A 21,902-nucleotide genomic window follows, 5' to 3' on the forward strand; every position below is an offset into this window, starting at 1 on the left:
TAGAGTGTTGTACTGTACAACACTGTAAAACATGTTAGTTGTGTACATATATTGCATGTTTTTACTTCAAATCGAATTAACCTACGACAGTAAATGAGAAGTATAAGCATTATAATGAATAAACAGAGGGAGAAACAAATTTGACTACTACAAAGGACATGGTTGAATAGACATCAAACAATTTCCCCCAAAAGATTCATCTGCATTGCAAATTTAGGTCTAATGAATAAAGGCAACCTATTGCCGATTGAATAAACCAGTGCACAAAAATGAAGGGAGTAAAATAAAACTATTTAATGTCCTCCCCTTATTAATAGAAATTTAATCTCAGTTATACCCTTATACTTCAAATCATCAATAAAAATTCAAATTGATGTAAAACACAAAAGAAGATTAAGCTGTGGATGCCTTCAAGTATGCAATGAGATCTGTACGATCTTGTGGCTTTTTCAGTCCTGGAAACACCATCTTTGTTCCAGGGATGTACTGCATAACACAAAGATATATATTAATTTAGCCACAACAAATATGCAGTTATAATAATAATAATACTCATTTTGAAATAATAATAATAATAATAATAATAATAATAATAATAATAATAAGTAAAAAGTTGTAATGTCTTTATAATGATAATAATAACAATACTTACAATTGTAATAATCATTTTTAATAATAATAATAATAATGATAATAATACTAGTAATAATTTGTTTGAAAATAAAATTAACAATAAGAGTGATAATAATAATGCTCATAATAATAATACTTACAAAACTAATAATTTTACTATTAATGATAATTATGATAATAATTTAGTTGTAATAATAATAATAATGGTAAAAGTAATAATAATAATAATAATTAATATTTATAATACTTAATAACAATAATACTAATCTACTACATACTATGAAAATGCCACTTCCATGACATCACTTTTTAATTTTTACCTTAGGTTAAAAAAATAAGGAGGACACATGTCACTTTTGTAGACCTTCATGCATACATCATCTATTTTATTAACTTTTAAATTAATTTAATATAAAAAAAACTAAAACACCTTTAATTACATAAATTTTTTAATTATTTATTAAAAAAAACAAAAAAAGGAACTTAAAAAAAAACGGTGTAATAGATATGTTGCCTCTAACACAAAATCTATCCAAGCTCGCGTGCATATCTTTTACAGACTTTTTCTCTCAGCTCTTTCTTTTCCCAAATCTAATAAAAACCCTAAATCTTTCAATTTCAAGAAACAAGAATTCAAATATACACAAAGATCCAGGTTTTGTGATTGATTCAAAAACACGCGTTTTTGGTCTCTGGCTTTCAAATTTACAAGCATAGCAACCTAAACACTCTGCCATAGCAAAAGTTCCATCTACAACCACCATCACCGCCATCATCTGCAGCCGCCACCAGCACCGCCATCTTCTACAGCTGCCACCACAACCGCTGCTTCCATCTACAGCGACGAGATGGTGTGGCTACCTAAACTCTGGCGAGTTATCAACTCTGTTGTTGTGACCTTCAAAATCTCCAGCCCCAATCCACCATGTAAGGCCATCACAATCACCTCTTATTTTATTTTTCTTTTTTTGGTTTGGGATTCTAGATTTGATTTTCTATGATTTATTTCCCTACGCTTGCATCGATTTAATTTTTTTTTTTTTTTTTTTTTTGGGTTTTTGAATTGATGTTTGTAAATCTAAGTTTAAAAGAGTTAATTGGAACTTGAAGTCTTAAAATTAGTTGTTACCGAGTATTATTAAAGATACAGAGATATGACAACAACTTAATACGAGTAATACGAGATAGCAATACTGTTACATAACTACTGGAGGTATGGGGTTTTTATATTATTGTTGGTTATATGATATGATAATATATGTATACTAATTTACTAAATATTTGAGGTAACAAATCAGAATGGCGTATGAACTTTTTGATTTAAACTTGAACTTAATCTTTATATTTATATTTTATATTATATATTTATCTTCATATATGTAAAAAACAGAAGTATTATATATAGAAATTCTGCTATGCAGTCACTGGCTTGAGGTATAGAGGTGTAGCTGCAGGTCTACCACACGTGAACTTTTCTTCTGTTTAACTTAATGTGAAATACTTGCTGTTTCAGGTTCTGGGAGCAGCTTCTATGGCTACCCAAACAGGGAAGCATCCATGTTAGCTTAAAGTACACTATAGGTATGATGAACAATTTCATGCACTATCTATATCTAAGTCTTTTGCATGAAGTTATGAGATTCACTCTAAAGTAAAAGGGAAGTCGTTCCTCCGCCACGAATAAAAATCGATTCTCCACTATACGTGTAAAAATTTCAGTGGAAGCATCTTTCTTAATAAACTCTAATGAAAAACTGTTTCTAAGAAGTAATGGCAATGAAATTATTGTTATGTGCTAATAAAATGACTCTATTTGGTTCAACTTTTTAAATTTCGATTATAAAAGTAAACTAATTTAATTGGAATGTTTTGCTGCATTCATGTACTTGTTAGAACTTATTTAATATTTGTTGATGAGAACTTATTTGATGTTTGCAAGTTGAAGGCATTCAAAGGTTGACTGCTACAAGAATTGATGCTAAACTGATGATGATTCTCTTTCAAAAGAAAAAGTAACAAAAGTGATCATATGAAATTAGGTGGAAGTGGTCATCTGAACTTGGGTGGAAGTGGTTCTTAGTCATTTGCAGGTATGCATAATGATGTTTCGATAAATTTTTGTAGCAATTAAATGCAGTTGCACCATGTTAAAGTGAAATAGTGATTATGAAATTGCATATAAGGTGTTTGATTATGAAGTTGCACCATGTATTGAGTAGCAATAACACATTATCCTTTGCTCTTAAAGTTGTTTATAGGTATTGTCTTCTATGCACAATGGATGTTTCAAGTAAGTACTGATTTACATAGCTTTGCGTTTATAGGGTGTCTGCATAGATGCTACTTTCGAGTGGGTCGATTTTATTAATGTTGATCTATATAGCAGTAATTTGTCTGTAGGGTTTGAAGTTATATTTTGTGGTTATTTCAAGTAGCTTATTTTTTTATTAGGTTGATAGGGTGATGGAATGGATTTGAGGAAGGTAACTGTTACTGAAAGTTGTTGATGCTCAAGTGTTCATGAAATTTTTCTTTATGGATTGAAGTTTTAAGTTTCATAGTAGCAACTAGCAAGCATTTGCTGCTGCTGCCATAAGCCCATAAATGTATATGTGGCAAGTAAAGGAGACAATTACGATTCCTGTATATCATAAGAAAATGACTTTGAAAAGGTATGTTGTATTTTCTTACCCATTTTCGCATATATTTGTTATTATAATATGTATGGATGGTGTTTGATGTAGTTGAGTTATTATATATTTACTGTTCACATAGAGTATTGTGTTAGGGTTTTAGTGAGTTATTTTGAATAATTTTAATGTTAATGTTACGTGTGCTATGCCATTCTTAAGTAGTTACATATGCCTCTTCTATAAGACTATACCATATTTAAGAATTTGTCTATGTGGAAAAATGGGTGGGTCGTTGTCATAGTTTATTAACTTTTAAATTAATTTAATATAAAAAAAAACTAAAACACCTTTAATTACATAAACTTTTTAATTATTTATTAAAAAAAACAAAAAAAAAGGAACTTAAAAAAAAAACGGTGTAATAGATATGTTGCCTCTAACACAAAATCTATCCAAGCTCGCGTGCATATCTTTTACAGACTTTTTCTCTCAGCTCTTTCTTTTCCCAAATCTAATAAAAACCATAAATCTTTCAATTTCAAGAAACAAGAATTCAAATATACACAAAGATCCAGGTTTTGTGATTGATTCAAAAACACGCGTTTTTGGTCTCTGGCTTTCAAATTTACAAGCATAGCAACCTAAACACTGTGCCATAGCAAAAGTTCCATCTACAACCACCATCACCGCCATCATCTGCAACCGCCACCAGCACCGCCATCATCTGCAACCGCCACCACAACCGCTGCTTCCATCTACAGCGACGAGATGGTGTGGCTACCTAAACTCTGGCGAGTTATCAACTCTGTTGTTGTGACCTTCAAAATCTCCAGCCCCAATCCATCATGTAAGGCCATCACAATCACCTCTTATTTTATTTTTCTTTTCTTGGTTTGGGATTCTAGATTTGATTTTCTATGATTTACTTCCCTACGCTTGCATCGATTTAATTTTTTTTTTTTTTTTTTTTTTTGGGTTTTTGAATTGATGTTTGTAAATCTAAGTTTAAAAGAGTTAATTGGAACTTGAAGTCTTAAAATTAGTTGTTACCGAGTATTATTAAAGATACAGAGAGATGACAACAACTTAATACGAGTAATACGAGATAGCAATACTGTTACATAACTACTGGAGGTATGGGGTTTTTATATTATTGTTGGTTATATGATATGATAATATATGTATACTAATTTACTAAATATTTGAGGTATTTAAACTTGAACTTAATCTTTATATTTATATTTTATATTATATATTTATCTTCATATATGTAAAAACAGAAGTATTATATATAGAAATTCTGCTATGCAGTCACTGGCTTGAGGTATAGAGGTGTAGCTGCAGGTCTACCACACGTGAACTTTTCTTCTGTTTAACTTAATGTGAAATACTTGCTGTTTCAGGTTCTGGGAGCAGCTTCTATGGCTACCCAAACAGGGAAGCATCCATGTTAGCTTAAAGTACACTATAGGTATGATGAACAATTTCATGCACTATCTATATCTAAGTCTTTTGCATGAAGTTATGAGATTCACTCTAAAGTAAAAGGGAAGTCGTTCCTCCGCCACGAATAAAAATCGATTCTCCACTATACGTGTAAAAATTTCAGTGGAAGCATCTTTCTTAATAAACTCTAATGAAAAACTGTTTCTAAGAAGTAATGGCAATGAAATTATTGTTATGTGCTAATAAAATGACTCTATTTGGTTCAACTTTTTAAATTTCGATTATAAAAGTAAACTAATTTAATTGGAATGTTTTGCTGCATTCATGTACTTGTTAGAACTTATTTAATATTTGTTGATGAGAACTTATTTGATGTTTGCAAGTTGAAGGCATTCAAAGGTTGACTGCTACAAGAATTGATGCTAAACTGATGATGATTCTCTTTCAAAAGAAAAAGTAACAAAAGTGATCATATGAAATTAGGTGGAAGTGGTCATCTGAACTTGGGTGGAAGTGGTTCTTAGTCATTTGCAGGTATGCATAATGATATTTCGATAAATTTTTGTAGCAATTAAATGCAGTTGCACCATGTTAAAGTGAAATAGTGATTATGAAATTGCATATAAGGTGTTTGATTATGAAGTTGCACCATGTATTGAGTAGCAATAACACATTATCCTTTGCTCTTAAAGTTGTTTATAGGTATTGTCTTCTATGCACAATGGATGTTTCAAGTAAGTACTGATTTACATAGCTTTGCGTTTATAGGGTGTCTGCATAGATGCTACTTTCGAGTGGGTCGATTTTATTAATGTTGATCTATATAGCAGTAATTTGTCTGTAGGGTTTGAAGTTATATTTTGTGGTTATTTCAAGTAGCTTATTTTTTTATTAGGTTGATAGGGTGATGGAATGGATTTGAGGAAGGTAACTGTTACTGAAAGTTGTTGATGCTCAAGTGTTCATGAAATTTTTCTTTATGGATTGAAGTTTTAAGTTTCATAGTAGCAACTAGCAAGCATTTGCTGCTGCTGCCATAAGCCCATAAATGTATATGTGGCAAGTAAAGGAGACAATTACGATTCCTGTATATCATAAGAAAATGACTTTGAAAAGGTATGTTGTATTTTCTTACCCATTTTCGCATATATTTGTTATTATAATATGTATGGATGGTGTTTGATGTAGTTGAGTTATTATATATTTACTGTTCACATAGAGTATTGTGTTAGGGTTTTAGTGAGTTATTTTGAATAATTTTAATGTTAATGTTACGTGTGCTATGCCATTCTTAAGTAGTTACATATGCCTCTTCTATAAGACTATACCATATTTAAGAATTTGTCTATGTGGAAAAATGGGTGGGTCGTTGTCATAGTTTATTAACTTTTAAATTAATTTAATATAAAAAAAAACTAAAACACCTTTAATTACATAAACTTTTTAATTATTTATTAAAAAAAACAAAAAAAGGAACTTAAAAAAAAACGGTGTAATAGATATGTTGCCTCTAACACAAAATCTATCCAAGCTCGCGTGCATATCTTTTACAGACTTTTTCTCTCAGCTCTTTCTTTTCCCAAATCTAATAAAAACCATAAATCTTTCAATTTCAAGAAACAAGAATTCAAATATACACAAAGATCCAGGTTTTGTGATTGATTCAAAAACACGCGTTTTTGGTCTCTGGCTTTCAAATTTACAAGCATAGCAACCTAAACACTGTGCCATAGCAAAAGTTCCATCTACAACCACCATCACCGCCATCATCTGCAACCGCCACCAGCACCGCCATCTTCTACAGCTGCCACCACAACCGCTGCTTCCATCTACAGCGACGAGATGGTGTGGCTACCTAAACTCTGGCGAGTTATCAACTCTGTTGTTGTGACCTTCAAAATCTCCAGCCCCAATCCACCATGTAAGGCCATCACAATCACCTCTTATTTTATTTTTCTTTTCTTGGTTTGGGATTCTAGATTTGATTTTCTATGATTTATTTCCCTACGCTTGCATCGATTTAATTTTTTTTTTTTTTTTTTTTTTTTGGGTTTTTGAATTGATGTTTGTAAATCTAAGTTTAAAAGAGTTAATTGGAACTTGAAGCCGTAAAATTAGTTGTTACCGAGTATTATTAAAGATACAGAGAGATGACAACAACTTAATACGAGTAATACGAGATAGCAATACTGTTACATAACTACTGGAGGTATGGGGTTTTTATATTATTGTTGGTTATATGATATGATAATATATGTATACTAATTTACTAAATATTTGAGGTAACAAATCAGAATGGCGTATGAACATTTTGATTTAAACTTGAACTTAATCTTTATATTTATATTTTATATTATATATTTATCTTCATATATGTAAAAAACAGAAGTATTATATATAGAAATTCTGCTATGCAGTCACTGGCTTGAGGTATAGAGGTGTAGCTGCAGGTCTACCACACGTGAACTTTTCTTCTGTTTAACTTAATGTGAAATACTTGCTGTTTCAGGTTCTGGGAGCAGCTTCTATGGCTACCCAAACAGGGAAGCATCCATGTTAGCTTAAAGTACACTATAGGTATGATGAACAATTTCATGCACTATCTATATCTAAGTCTTTTGCATGAAGTTATGAGATTCACTCTAAAGTAAAAGGGAAGTCGTTCCTCCGCCACGAATAAAAATCGATTCTCCACTATACGTGTAAAAATTTCAGTGGAAGCATCTTTCTTAATAAACTCTAATGAAAAACTGTTTCTAAGAAGTAATGGCAATGAAATTATTGTTATGTGCTAATAAAATGACTCTATTTGGTTCAACTTTTTAAATTTCGATTATAAAAGTAAACTAATTTAATTGGAATGTTTTGCTGCATTCATGTACTTGTTAGAACTTATTTAATATTTGTTGATGAGAACTTATTTGATGTTTGCAAGTTGAAGGCATTCAAAGGTTGACTGCTACAAGAATTGATGCTAAACTGATGATGATTCTCTTTCAAAAGAAAAAGTAACAAAAGTGATCATATGAAATTAGGTGGAAGTGGTCATCTGAACTTGGGTGGAAGTGGTTCTTAGTCATTTGCAGGTATGCATAATGATATTTCGATAAATTTTTGTAGCAATTAAATGCAGTTGCACCATGTTAAAGTGAAATAGTGATTATGAAATTGCATATAAGGTGTTTGATTATGAAGTTGCACCATGTATTGAGTAACAATAACGCATTATCCTTTGCTCTTAAAGTTGTTTATAGGTATTGTCTTCTATGCACAATGGATGTTTCAAGTAAGTACTGATTTACATAGCTTTGCGTTTATAGGGTGTCTGCATAGATGCTACTTTCGAGTGGGTCGATTTTATTAATGTTGATCTATATAGCAGTAATTTGTCTGTAGGGTTTGAAGTTATATTTTGTGGTTATTTCAAGTAGTTTATTTTTTTATTAGGTTGATAGGGTGATGGAATGGATTTGAGGAAGGTAACTGTTACTGAAAGTTGTTGATGCTCAAGTGTTCATGAAATTTTTCTTTATGGATTGAAGTTTTAAGTTTCATAGTAGCAACTAGCAAGCATTTGCTGCTGCTGCCATAAGCCCATAAATGTATATGTGGCAAGTAAAGGAGACAATTACGATTCCTGTATATCATAAGAAAATGACTTTGAAAAGGTATGTTGTATTTTCTTACCCATTTTCGCATATATTTGTTATTACAATATGTATGGATGGTGTTCGATGTAGTTGAGTTATTATATATTTACTGTTCACATAGAGTATTGTGTTAGGGTTTTAGTGAGTTATTTTGAATAATTTTAATGTTAATGTTACGTGTGCTATGCCATTCTTAAGTAGTTACATATGCCTCTTCTATAAGACTATACCATATTTAAGAATTTGTCTATGTGGAAAAATGGGTGGGTCGTTGTCATAGTTTTTAATGGTAATCACGAATTGCATTCTGGGTTCTACTTCCAATGTCTTTAAATTCGTTAACCGATTTAGTATTTTTACAGGCTAACTTAGTTATGTTCATGTTTTAGTAACAAAAATTCTGTCACGTATATCAAATTACATTTATCTACTGCACATTTCTTAAACTTTTCTTCAATAAATTATTTCTTAATAAAGGTTTTTTTATTATTTTTTTCTTAATAATATACGAGTAATAGAGTATTTAAAGCAGGCAAGTAATGTCATTTCACTTTGAAGTTTTTATTAGATGGTAGGGTGATAAAGTTTGAAATGAGTTTTCATTTTAGTCTTTCTACTACTTATCGAATATCGATTATGCTTCCTAAAAAATGTCATATGAAACAGTTTCCGATGATGCAGGTGCATAATGGGTGAAGATATGACAAAATGAAGTCCCTACAAGGGATGAGTCTAATTGAAAAGAAGCTCAAACATTAGAGGTAAGTTACTTTTACCGGTTTAAAGAACACGTCTTTAAATGAATATCTAATATCTAAATACTTAATTAGATTCAGTAGAGTATTTAATGTTAATTTTCATTAAAGAGCATTGACAAAAATTGTAGGGACTGAATATCATATATGGTAGAATTATCATGTGAAGTGATGTAGGTTTTGTGTAGCCATTTCAGTGATAATGGTTGTGTTTTTTGTGCTCCACCTTTACTAGAAATATGTGTTTTCAAGTCTATTAATGTAGAAATAGAGGTTAAATATATTTCTATGAATTTACAGACCAATGTAAATTTTATTTTCTCATAATCAGTGGAATTTGACTAATGCTTTGCTGCTATGAATTAGATCCTATTACAAAATCAACAATGGGGTGGTTGACTTGGTGTTTGAAGTGCTTTTAATTTTTGACATGGGCTTTTTAAGTGCTTTCAATTTTTGACCCATTTGAGATTTTACATATGGTACGAAACCCAACAAGTTTGGCTTGAACTGATCCAAATGATATATTTAGTTTGGGTCTAAACAAGTTTATTATATTTTGTCCTTTATCATATTAGCTTTTTATGCTTTAAGGTCTAACTTTTAATGATGACTGTTTTAGGTAATGCACATAATCCATTGCAAACAAACTAAAATACACCATCAGAATCAATTGCTTGGAATATGCATGGGTTGACATATATTTGTACATATATGCATGATGTAAAGCAAGTACTGATCAAATGTCTTCATTAAGTTTTGATCTTTACCGTAATATTCTTTGAAGAGTTTGTCACATCGACTGCGGGTAACCTCTATAGATTAATTTTTAATTTTAATGATAATGTTCATTCTCTTATTAAAATTCTTCAATTAGTCTTTTCTTAGTATTGTGGTTTTTGGTTATTGCAGTTGATTTAGTTTGGATACACACAGAAGATGTCAAAGGGAGATACTCAAGAATTATGTTAGTTTATCTACATGTTGATTATATGATTCACGGGTCTTTCACAGGTTCTTCATCACAAGTTCTTTCACATAATAATCTTTTCATATTCTTCTTCATATTTCATAATAATCTTTTCATCTTTCATTAAGCTTCATCACAGGTTCTTAGACTATAAAACGAATATTTTTATATAATAATAATATGGTTATCGAAAGTGTATTTTATTATACCATGTGTGTTCTGATATGTCATTTCAACGGTTGACTTTCATACCATAGATTCAACTAAGTTTTCAGTTTGTCTTTAATTTACTTAAATTCTGAAATTTTATTGCATTTGCAGCAAGAACCACAACATTTTTACCGAAGTCTAACTCATGATAGTTGACGGATGAAGCTTTTAAGATGTGGTGCCTACCTTTTACACTGAAGCAAAAGGTTTGTTTTATGTTATCATTAAATTGACATGACAATTTGTTAAGACATGTAGATTTCTTCATTTTCAAATTTGAGCTATGTTTTGAGATGAATTTGTATCGAATTGATGAGATTTTGCTATATAAGTAGTATTAATAAATACTGTAATAAATAAAAAAATTGCATAAACATGAAGTCTTACTCATTTTTATAAATGAGTAAACTTAAAAAGTCAACACAATCCTTTAATTTTTTTTATTATTGTATAATGCAGTTTTGTGATGATCTAGATTTTGGCTCAGGCGATTTAAACTTCATGAAAATTGTGTGTGTTTTTTTCTATAATCTGTATATTTTTACTTTTCCTAAAAAAAATCTGTATATTTTTATGTGTTAATAACTGAATGTTAACTTTGTTATTATCGCCTTATGGTTTATTGGTAATTTGTTAAAAATATGTTGGTTTACATCATACGTTTGTTTAAAGTTTTTGGTTTATTGATAGTACTTTATTGATAGTATTTCTTTAAATATTTATCATTCAATAATTTTCCCTTAAAAATCCCGTGATTCCACGGGTCTCTGCACTAGTAATAGTAATAATAATAATAACAAAAATAATAACATAAAAGGAGACTACCTTCAAGCAAATCCTAAAAATAAATAGACAGAAACTTTCATTACAATATTTAATAATATATGATGACGCACGAAACACGGGGTATTAATGATTTCATTTTCAACATATTTAAATACCTAGTTGAGATAACATCAAACATTTTTAGTAATTTGGGTCCATAATAGAACAGAAAACTATATAATACAAATATACCAATACTAATATTTCTTTAAAACAAAGAATATATTAGAACGCTTACATATTAGAAAGCTTCTGTTTCGGTACATCTAGAAAAAATTGAAGCCTATAATCACTGATTTGGATTTGTTTCTAAATATCTAATAGGTTTTCTGAGTAAAAAATATCAATAAAAGTAGTCAAAGGATCATACCTTCTTGGGGTTCAAAAGGTAGTCATAAAGGGTATTTTCCTCCCATTGAACAGCCTTGCTCTTGTTAGCAGCGGAGTAAGAGTATCCAGCAGTGGTACCAGACTGCCTTCCAAATAGTCCATTAAGATTGGGTCCTGCAACACCAGTCTCAACTTAAGTCATGAAGAAAAAAGTAATACAAATGATGTGAGTATGCGACTCTGTTCTATCTCACAATCAAGGTTGTAAAAGTGCCGAGTCAAACAAGTTGGTATGATGTGAGTATGCGACTCTGTTCTATCTCACAATCAAGGTTGTAAAAGTGCCGAGTCAAACAAGTTGGTAGGCACCTTGGAGGGACAAATCGGTCGAGTCGGGGACAAAAGGGACAAGTCAGGTGTTGACCAACGTTGACTTTTGGGGGAAAAAAAATTAAACACGGATATATGGCACAGAACTTGACTTTATAAAAATAACTTTTTTTTTTTACCTAACTTCGACTATGACCAGAATTGGACCGACTCAGACTCTACTCGGCCTGATTTTGACCAGACTTTTTAGCGTTGAGCAACTTTTTAAGGCGTTATTTGACGAGTCAGGACCGACTAGTCCCCAAAACAATGCGAACTTTTACAACAATGTTAACAATGCCACGATACAGCAAGTAATCAAACCTCCATGGAAAAATTCCATTAACAATACATCTTTCATGCCATTTTAACAAAGATACTCCCATCATAATAAGTCAATCCCAACAAGGTAACAAGGCAACAAGCCAAAGTAATAGCAATAAATGACACCTTAGCAGTGAACACATGGCTCTTATATTTTATCAAAGAGACTTACTCATACTTAAAGTATGACAACCAAGTCATTGGTATTTCTAAACGTAATAACGAGGCACCACGTTTCAATCGGTGAGCAACCCATGTAGAAATAGCAAAATTTATAGAAACCAAATTTCTAAGTTAATAGACTCGCAGTCGCAGACACAGATAATCATAACGCTCAACAAATGGTATATGGTATGCATAACAAATATACACGCACCAATAAGCGCCTATAATAAAGACTACAGATTTCAAAAGAGCTTGATGCACACTAGTCCAGACAAACAAGTAGATGATAGCGGTTCTTCAAGCACAATACAATAAACCCACTCGTCAAGACAATCGTGTAAAGTCTCTTACACATTTCTTTTCAAGTAAGTCCTTCATATAACAGAAATAGAGGTCAAAAAGAGCTTTTAGTAAACAAATTTTCAAATGAATGATTTATTAGAGATGATTTACTAACCGATCCTTATATGTGTATATGATACATAAATACATGCTACAGCTTCAAGTTCTAAAAACACCTCATCTCTTTTAAATAAAGTTGTTAATATCATCCATGATCATGAACTCAAAGTCAGTAAATGAAAATCACCGAAGCTTCGTGTGCTTTAGTTTTTCATCATCATCAATTGCAGAATTTTAAAACCCTACCTATCAGGAATAAACCTAATATTCGCCTTTCAAATATGCACATATATTTTTTCAAAAATAAAAATAATATATATACTCCGTAATATTGTAATACATATACATATATCTGCGCTTAGAACAAATTACCATCATATATACAGAAAACACACACAAACAGAATTAAACGATAACTTAATCATCGAATCAGAAATAAAACCCTAATTGCGCCGGATCACTTAAATCGATTCATATATCATCAGATCTGATCTTGTATATCACATACATAGATACAAACACATTAATATAAAAGGATAGATAACCTTGTTTGTGGCCAGCGCCTTTTTCGACGGTGTGACATTGAGCGCACTTCATCTTGAAGATCTTCTCGCCGGCGGTGGCATTTCCGGCAGGAGCTTCCGAGAAAGACGCCATTAATTTGTTAACGAATAGGTTCTTTTAGAGAGAGAGAGTATCGGAATTATAGAGAGAGAAAATAGAGATCGAGGGTTTCAAAGAATGAAAAGGAGACGGTTTTTTAGGTATTATTGGAAGGGAATTTTAGGGAAATTAGGAGCGGGTCAAGTTGAATACGTGGTTTACAATACAGCGTATGTTGAACGGGACACGTGGTTAATAGTGATTGGTTCTTAGAAGTGGCATTTTAACCAAGGGCCCAAAAGGCCATGTGGTAAACTTGCAATCGAATTCATTTTGGCCAAGTGGCTATTTATTTAATTTTTATTTAAAAAATTACTCTATCCCTCACCTCATTCACGTGATTTATTTATCATGGAGTACTAATTTTTCGAATAGCTACCTTAATATTTTTATATTTTCAAAAAAAACATAAAACTTGGATTAAACAAAGAACTTGAACATAATTAAACTTCCTAAAAAACATATCATCATAGAAAACCGAGCACAAACTATAACCTAAAACTGATCTAGCGCGCATCAAACAAAGAGATCAAGCTATATTTAGACTATTTGTACTGGTTGGTGGCGTGAGATGGGGGCGTAAGTTGTTTGAGTTGCTTTTTGTACCTTTTTGATGACTAGGATGTGTGGGGTTGTTTTTGAGTAGTGGTAGTGTGAGATTTTTGTGTGAGTTAGGAGTATTGTGATGATATGTTTATTACTCTAGTTCAATTATATAGGTTGTTGACTAGTTATTGTGAGATAATCGGTAATAAACAACTTGTACTTCAACACTTAAGTGATCCAGACAATTGCATGTGAGTGTAATTGGTAACTGAATGGTAAATTGAACATCACAGTCGTGTAATTGCATTGAGTGATCTTTGTAATCAAGATCTTATGTGAATTAAATCTAGTTTGAATCTCAATAGCTTAATCATTACATAGTTTGGTCATTTGAATGAAATTAATGTGATTTAGTCAATTTTGATTGATTAGATTATAATTTATCAGATATTTAATTAGTTTTGATTGTAAAGGAACAATCCACTGTAATTGTGAATCATCTGAGTGAACATTGCTTTCTTTCTCTAGTATTTGTTATTTTAATTTCCGCATTTTAGTTTAATTACAACTTCAATCAACAATCCAATCTTTTTTTAGCACAATTATTAGTTAACTTAATTCTGAACAACTACTCTCTGAGGACAAACCTGGACTTGCTTATAGCTACATTTGATTGAGACTAGTTGCTCATTCGTGTGGAGTGAAACCATAGTTTAGTCCTTATTTAAAATAGGTGTAGTTTTATCATTTCAACTTTTTGGCGCCGATGCCAGGGAGTGGTGTTTGTTTACAAAGGCTATTTCTAACTACCTTATTCCTCCTTCAGCTTTGCGCATGGTGGTTGGTAATGGTTTGAATGTTTGATTTTGGTTAGACCACTGGATCAGTGATGCTCCGTTAGCGACACGATTCGATAGATTGTTTCACTTTGAGGTTATTCAAAATGTGTTGATTCATGAGAGATTAGTTGATGGACGTTGGTTATGGGGTTGGGCTAGAGAATCTATAGGTGGTAGAGATGAAGCTCTTCTTGAAGAACTTACCACTGAATTGCAGAATGTTGTGTTATCAGATTGTCTGGATCGATGGAATTGGAATTTATCGAGTGATGGGTATTTTCGGTTCGATCCACTAGAGCTCATATCAATCGTGTTTCGTTACCTTCTAGTGAGTCATCGACTATATGGATCAAAACTCTTTGAAAGGTTAATATTTTCTTGTGGCGCTTCATCCGAGATAAGTTACCACATCGATTTAATCTCTCTTTGAAAGGCATGGGTTTAGATTCGCTTTTATGTCCCAGTTGTGGGCAAGGCTTGGAGGATTTGGAACATGTTTTTTTTTTTTTTTTTTTTTTTTTTTTTTTTGTGCCAGTTGATTATTGGAGTCTAGCTCCACAGTGGATGGATTGTGACCTTCCTCAGTTTACCTCGTGGCCGAATGTGTGGGGTTGGTTTGATACATGGAGATCTTGTCATGACAGCAAGACCGAAGTACTGATGATCATCGCTTCATTGCTTAGGGTAGAGATGGGCAAAAAAACCGGATCCAGATCCGATCCGGAACCGGACAGAACCAGAACCGGACACAGCGAAATCCGGATCTGGATCCGAGATCCGATCCGGTTCCAACCGGATCCAGATTTTCAAGAGAACCGGATTTTTTCCGGATATAAATCGGATTTTATCCGATCCGGTTTGGATCCGGTTTTTCAAAAAAATAGCCGTTTTTTTTTCTTCAGTTTCAGCCTTTTTTTTTGCAGTTTTTTGAGTTTTTTTTTTTACCATTTTAACCCCACAAAGTCCATTATAAATACATGGTTTAGCTTTAGTTGAAAATGCACCAACAAACATTCTCATATTTCTTTCTAAATCACTAAATATTCTCTAATCTCTACTTACTTATCCCATAATGGATAATTCACAAGCTTCCGCTTCCGGTTCCGCTTCCGTTGGAACATCTTCACAAGGCTACACTACGGCCGATATTGATTACAAAAAAGAAACAAAGCGAAAAGGGGACGTTTGGTCCAAATTCGAGTTGTGTGTAATGAAGGATGGTGCGGAAAAAGCTCGTTGTACACAATGTATGATGTTCATGGGTGTTTCGGGTAATACAACGTTAAGAAAACATCTTGACAAAAGTTGTAGTGCAAGGCAAGACCCGAGACAACAAACAATGCGGGCCGATGGTTCGATTTTTGAATACGATGCCGAAGCTCTTCGGCAAGATTTGTCAAGGTTTGTCATTCAACAAGCGCTTCCTTTCAACCACTTCGACAATCCAAGGCTTACGGAGCTAATTTGGAATCGACTACAACCGCGATATAGCAATGTAAGTCGTTCTACCTTAAGACGTGACGCCTTTAAATTATGGAAAAAAGCTAAAATTGAAATAATTGAAGGTTTTCGAACATATAAACATAGGGTTTCTATAACTTGTGATGTTTGGAGCGCACCACATGGAACGGAAAATTCTTATTTAGCCGTTACCGCTCATTGGTTTAATCCCGATTCGTGGCTTTTAATGAAACGTGTTATCGATTTTAAAATATTTGGTTATCCACATAACGGTAATAATATAAAAAAAGCGTTACAAGACACTTTAGAAGAATATAATTTAATCGATAAAGTTTTTACAATTTCGCTAGATAATGCATCTAATAATGATGCGGCCATGAGTGAGTTAAAAATTGCACTTGGACCAATTTTAAATGGTGCATTTATTCATACACGTTGTGTTGCTCATATTATAAACTTGGGAGTTCAAGATTGTTTAGCTTTTTGTTCTTCATTAAAAGAAAAATTTAGAAGATTATTAGTAACGATTTATCGTACGAGCAACGCACGACATCATAACTATAAGGCTTTTGTTAAAGATTGTCATGGCACTTGGTTAGGTCCTTATTTTGATAATAATACAAGATGGAATTCTACTTGTTTAATGTTCGAAAATATTTTACGTCAAAAAGAAACGTTAATAGCTTTTAATAGAAAACTACTTGGAAAGAGATTTTCCGAACCAATTAGTGACGACGAATGGGATGACTTGGAATCATTAACAAGTTTTTTACAAGTTTTTAAAGAGGCATCAACAATGTTATCGGGTGTTTATTACCCAACTAGCGTACTAGTTTTAGAACAATTTTATATAATGACGGAAAAAATATGCGAATTTGCGAACTCAAATATTGTTATTTTTAGACAAGCGATTTTTCATATAAGAATAAAAACTAAAAAAAATATTTTGGAGAGATACCGAAGGTATTTTTATGTGCGGCCGCACTTGACCCACGATTAAATTTTAATGGGGTTGAACGATTGATGACAACAATGTATACCAACTTTGATTGTGTGCATGATATTTTCGATGACGAACCCAACTATCTTTTGAACCAAGTACACGCTTTTAATGATGTTTTTGAGAATATGTTTGGTATTTATGCAACAAAATATGGTCGACAATCAAACCCAATTGTTGACCAACCCGGATCATCTTCTCGAAGGAGCTGAGACCTCAAAATAAGTCTTTTTAACTTGGTACGTGAAGACGCTTCCAAACTTGCACGAACATCGGCACCCACAAGCGAGTTCGGAAATTATAAGATGGCAAACTTTGCACTAAACATGAGTGAAGAACAATTTAACAACCTTGACATTTTAAAATGGTGGGAAACAAAACAAGACACGTATCCAATATTAAGCATTATGGCTCGTGACTTATTTACCGTTCAAGCTTCAACCGTAGCTTCCGAATCGGCCTTTTCTTTGAGTGGTCGAATTATATCGGAAAGAAGGTCAAGACTTACCCCCCAAGCAATGAAAGTATGTGTATGTTCGAAAGATTATTTGGATGGGGTAGATAGGATACAAGATCAAACTTCATTAGAAGGTCCGTTATATAACGACATTGAAGAATGTATAGAGTATGAAGAAAATTTAGCGGGATTATCACCTACAACAACCGAAGAGAATTCCGACAATGAACTAAACGAAGTGGATGAAGGTGACTATGAAGCGTTTGATATGGACCAAACCGAAATGAATGTATCGGGTTACCAACAAGCTTACCTTTCTCTAGTTGATGACCCAGCTTTTGAAGACTACGATCGAAGGCACCGTCCTCAACGCGCTCAACAAGATAACACATTTGGGTCATTTGACGACTAAAGTATAACGGGTGATGGCAATGCCGAAGCTCAATATACTTTAGTCTTAATACATTATTGGGTGATGGCCATGCCGAAGCTCGAAATGTATTAATTATAATTGTATTGTTCGAATAAAAGTGTTGTTATTTTTATTATTGTATCGTTCGAATAAAAGTGTTATTTTTATAATTGTATTGTTCGAATATTGTTATTTATATTATCTATTGTGTTGAGCATTATAACTTTTCTTTATACCGATTATATTATTGTTGTCAAACGTTAAAAAAAATAGAACCGGTAAAAATATAATTCGCAAAATCGAATCTTAGTCCAAGAAAAATTCGAAAAAATCCGATCGAGATCCGAAAAAGAACCGGTTCCGGAAAAAAATCCGACGCCGAGAACCGGAACCGGTTCCGAAAAATCCGGACAAAAAAATCCGGTTTTTTTTTTGTCCGAATCCGGTTTTTTATCCGGTTTGTGCATCTATAGCTTAGGGTTAGATGACGGTATCGTATTGATGTTGTTTTCAACAACACATCGTTAACTAGGAGTACTTTATTTGATCATTATCAATTGTATTTTTTTAACTGGTTTCAAATTGGAACTCATGACTTCTGAAGCCTATGTAATTTGTAATTTTTCTAGCTTCTTGCTAGTATCTAATAAAACGTTGCCATTAGAAAAAAAACATCACTCAATCCATATCGACCTAGTCACATCCCTAAATCGTATCCAACCCATTCACATCCCTGTATCGGTAATTTGGTGCTTATCATAGTACTTATAGAAAATCTATGACCAACCAACATACTACCATATAACCTTATAACGTGTAGTCACCTGCCAGATAATCCATTTATAACTAGCACTTTCTCAGCCAACAGCAAAAAATTGCATTGTGAATTTAAACAATCAAGAGCATGAAATCAGTGGAGAAACGAGAGTATGCCTACTAAATAAACATAAAAGAATATGCATAAAACAAATTCTTCAAAAACATTTATCTGGATTGCAATATTTGGTCTGATGAATAAAAAAGCAATCTATTGCCAACTGAGATTAAACCAGTGCACAAAAATGAAGGGAGTAAAAGAAAACTGATGAATGTCCTCCCCTTATTAATAACAATTTAATCCTTAGCTATACCCTTATACCTCAAATCATCAAGAAAACTTCAACTTGATGTTAAACGCAATATAAAAAAAATTAAGCTGTGGATGCCTTCAAGTATGCAATGAGATCTGTACGATCTTGTGGCTTTTTCAGTCCTGGGAAAACCATCTTTGTTCCAGGAATGTACTGCATAACACAACACAGATATATATCAAATTAGCAACAACAAACAAGCAACAAGAAGTATAATAAGGATAAACACAAAATAAACAATTTCATTATATTGATTAATAAAGACCATCTGGTTTATGTGACGAGCCACCATAAGACTGACAACTATTTGGTATTTGTTAAAAACATGATATACATATACATATATAGATACACACAATTCCTTAAATCAGCATATAACTTATTCAAGATTAAAAAATGCTATTTATCCAACTAAACTATATATCTCCTAAAACCAGCATTTAACTTTAGCAAATCAAAAAGTCTTACCTATCCATCATATACTCTGCGCATCACACCTTCCTTTTTCAAATTTTAGAAAGTAAAAAACAAAATCTAGTGGTAACATCACCATGTCTACACCAACAGGCACACACACACACACACACAAAATGTCTTTGTTTTCTAAAATTAAAGGTTCTGTTTCAATACATCTTATAAAACCTTAACGACTCTAGTTTCAGAAATATAACAAGCAAGTACAACCACCGTTTGATTTGCTTCTAATCATCTAATAGGTTTTCTATGTCAAAAATATCTATAAAAATAGTCAAAGGTTCATACCTTCTTGGGGTTCAAAAGATAGTCATAAAGGGTATTTTCCTCCCATTGAACAGCCTTGCTCTTGTTAGCAGCAGAGTAAGAATATCCAGCTGTGGTTCCAGACTGCCTTCCAAATAGTCCATTAAGATTGGGCCCTGCAACACCAGTCTCAACTTAAGTCATATAGAGAAAAAGTAAAACAGATAATGAGTACTATGTCGTCTCTAACAATGCTGCAATACAGCAATTAACCAAACCTCAATACCCGAAGCATTCCGTTAACGTTACATGTTTCGTGTTGTTTTAACAAAAAGACTCGACCACCATAAGTATCCATATTCCAACAAGCCAAGTTACAATAATAAATCACACCTTAGCAGTAAGCACATGGTTCTTATTTTCTTACTGAAGTAAGAAAACTAATCCCTTGGTATTTCCGAATATAATACCAAGGCACCCTGTTGCAATCAGATTAACAACCTGTGTAGAGATAGTAATCCTTATAGCAACCAAATTCTAATGCTAATAGACTCGCATACACAGACTATCATAAGGCTATAAGATGGTTTACTGTATACAGAATAAGATACGTGAGCGCCTGAAATAAAGACTACATATTCAAAGAAACCGGGAAAGATTTCAAAAGAGCTTGATGTACACAAGTCCAAACAAACAAGTACATGGTTTCTATTCTTCAAACGCATATAATGAACTCTCTCATCAAGAAAAGTGTGTAAAGTTTCTTTCATATTCTTTTCAAATACCAGCAGATAAAATTGTACATAATCGATACCAAAAAAAAAGCAGGGCATTCCAATGTTGAGCTTGAACCTAAAAAAAGGATCAAAAACACCTTTTCGGAAATAAACTTTCATTAAAAAAACTTTTACAAAATTCTTATCCTCAACAAACAACTTTCATTTCTAAAAATAACTACAACCACCATAAATATCAACAGCTCAAAACTTCATAAATTCAGTTGCGTATAATCGATTCATAATATACTTCAACTCTAATATACTTCCGCTCAAAATAACACTAGATCCACCACCAAAAACTGAAATATCTCATCATATATATAGTGTAAAATCCTGTTCTACCTACCTATTGCGACTAATAAGCCTAATATTTGCCTATCCTAAATTAACAAAAAATTAATAAATAAAATATAACATCATATATACAGCACACAAAAACGAAACACCGGAAACAAATAGACGATAACTCAATCATCGAATCAAAAACGAAACCTAACATGCTCCGGATCAAACAATTAGATTCAAATATCATCAGATCTGATATCATGTATCACATACATAGAAATACATATGTATATTATATACATATAAAATATAAATAAAAATATAAATATATATAATAAATAAGAATAGATGACCTTGTTTATGGCCAGCGCCTTTTTCAACGGTGTGACATTGAGCGCACTTCATCTTGAAGATCTTCTCGCCGGCGGTGGCATTTCCGGCAGGAGCTTCCGAGAAAGACGCCATTAGATTGTCTAAAACGGAAAGGTTCTTTTAGAGAGAGAGAGAGTATCGGAATTTTAGAGAGAGAAAGTAGAGATTGCGAGTTTCAAAGAATGAATGCGGTGTTTTTTTTTTTTTTTTATGTATTTGAAGAGAAAATTAGGGCTAAAAAAATAACGAGTCCTTGAAATACGTGGTTTACTATACAACGTATGATGTACCAGACACGTGGTTAATTTTAATTGGACATTATGTTTGCTTTTTAACCCAGGCCCAAAAGGCTGTGTTGCATACTTGCAATTTGATTTCATTTAGGACTAGTTGCACACTTGCATACTAGATTTAAATATTACGGAGTAATTTTTTTTTTTCCTTTTCAAAATTTCATTAAAACACCCGCTAGTAAAAAGCTAGAAACGATAAAGGAGCTAAAAGCCAATTGTTACGACTCGACACT

The 21,902-nt window shown here is 32.5% G+C and overlaps 2 protein-coding genes and 3 long non-coding RNA genes across 7 annotated transcripts; 3 read left to right on the top strand and 2 right to left on the bottom strand.

Moving 5' to 3' along the window:
* Positions 1–393: 393 nt before the first annotated feature.
* LOC139866910 (cytochrome c) lies at positions 394–13,477 on the bottom strand. The gene is made up of 3 exons (XM_071855203.1): positions 13,258–13,477; positions 11,493–11,626; positions 394–486 (listed from the first exon to the last, which is right to left on the bottom strand). Exons 1-3 carry the CDS (start codon positions 13,367–13,369, stop codon positions 394–396), a joined length of 339 nt encoding a protein of 112 aa, XP_071711304.1. The 5' UTR covers positions 13,370–13,477.
* On the top strand, positions 1,188–3,551 carry LOC139867409 (uncharacterized). The gene is made up of 4 exons (XR_011765823.1): positions 1,188–1,560; positions 2,147–2,214; positions 2,573–2,723; positions 3,085–3,551. It is a non-coding gene; the product is annotated as an uncharacterized lncRNA (long non-coding RNA).
* LOC139869356 (uncharacterized) lies at positions 4,667–6,074 on the top strand. 2 transcript variants are annotated; one of them, XR_011766041.1, is made up of 3 exons: positions 4,667–4,737; positions 5,102–5,246; positions 5,608–6,074. It is a non-coding gene; the product is annotated as an uncharacterized lncRNA (long non-coding RNA). The 2 variants fall into 2 exon arrangements; XR_011766040.1 differs by having other exon boundaries at positions 4,670–4,737; positions 5,096–5,246.
* LOC139866802 (uncharacterized) lies at positions 6,498–10,084 on the top strand. 2 transcript variants are annotated; one of them, XR_011765633.1, is made up of 7 exons: positions 6,498–6,633; positions 7,222–7,289; positions 7,648–7,798; positions 8,160–8,380; positions 9,044–9,123; positions 9,740–9,925; positions 10,030–10,084. It is a non-coding gene; the product is annotated as an uncharacterized lncRNA (long non-coding RNA). The 2 variants fall into 2 exon arrangements; XR_011765634.1 differs by having other exon boundaries at positions 7,654–7,798.
* A 5,550-nt stretch (positions 13,478–19,027) lies between the features above and the next one.
* LOC139866671 (cytochrome c) lies at positions 19,028–21,558 on the bottom strand. Its single transcript, XM_071854962.1, has 3 exons — positions 21,358–21,558; positions 19,983–20,116; positions 19,028–19,373 (listed from the first exon to the last, which is right to left on the bottom strand). Exons 1-3 carry the CDS (start codon positions 21,467–21,469, stop codon positions 19,281–19,283), a joined length of 339 nt encoding a protein of 112 aa, XP_071711063.1. The 5' UTR covers positions 21,470–21,558; the 3' UTR covers positions 19,028–19,280.
* Positions 21,559–21,902: the final 344 nt, after the last annotated feature.

This window comes from Rutidosis leptorrhynchoides, chromosome 9 (assembly GCF_046630445.1).
Source record: "Rutidosis leptorrhynchoides isolate AG116_Rl617_1_P2 chromosome 9, CSIRO_AGI_Rlap_v1, whole genome shotgun sequence".
Classification (NCBI taxonomy): Eukaryota; Viridiplantae; Streptophyta; class Magnoliopsida; order Asterales; family Asteraceae; genus Rutidosis; species Rutidosis leptorrhynchoides.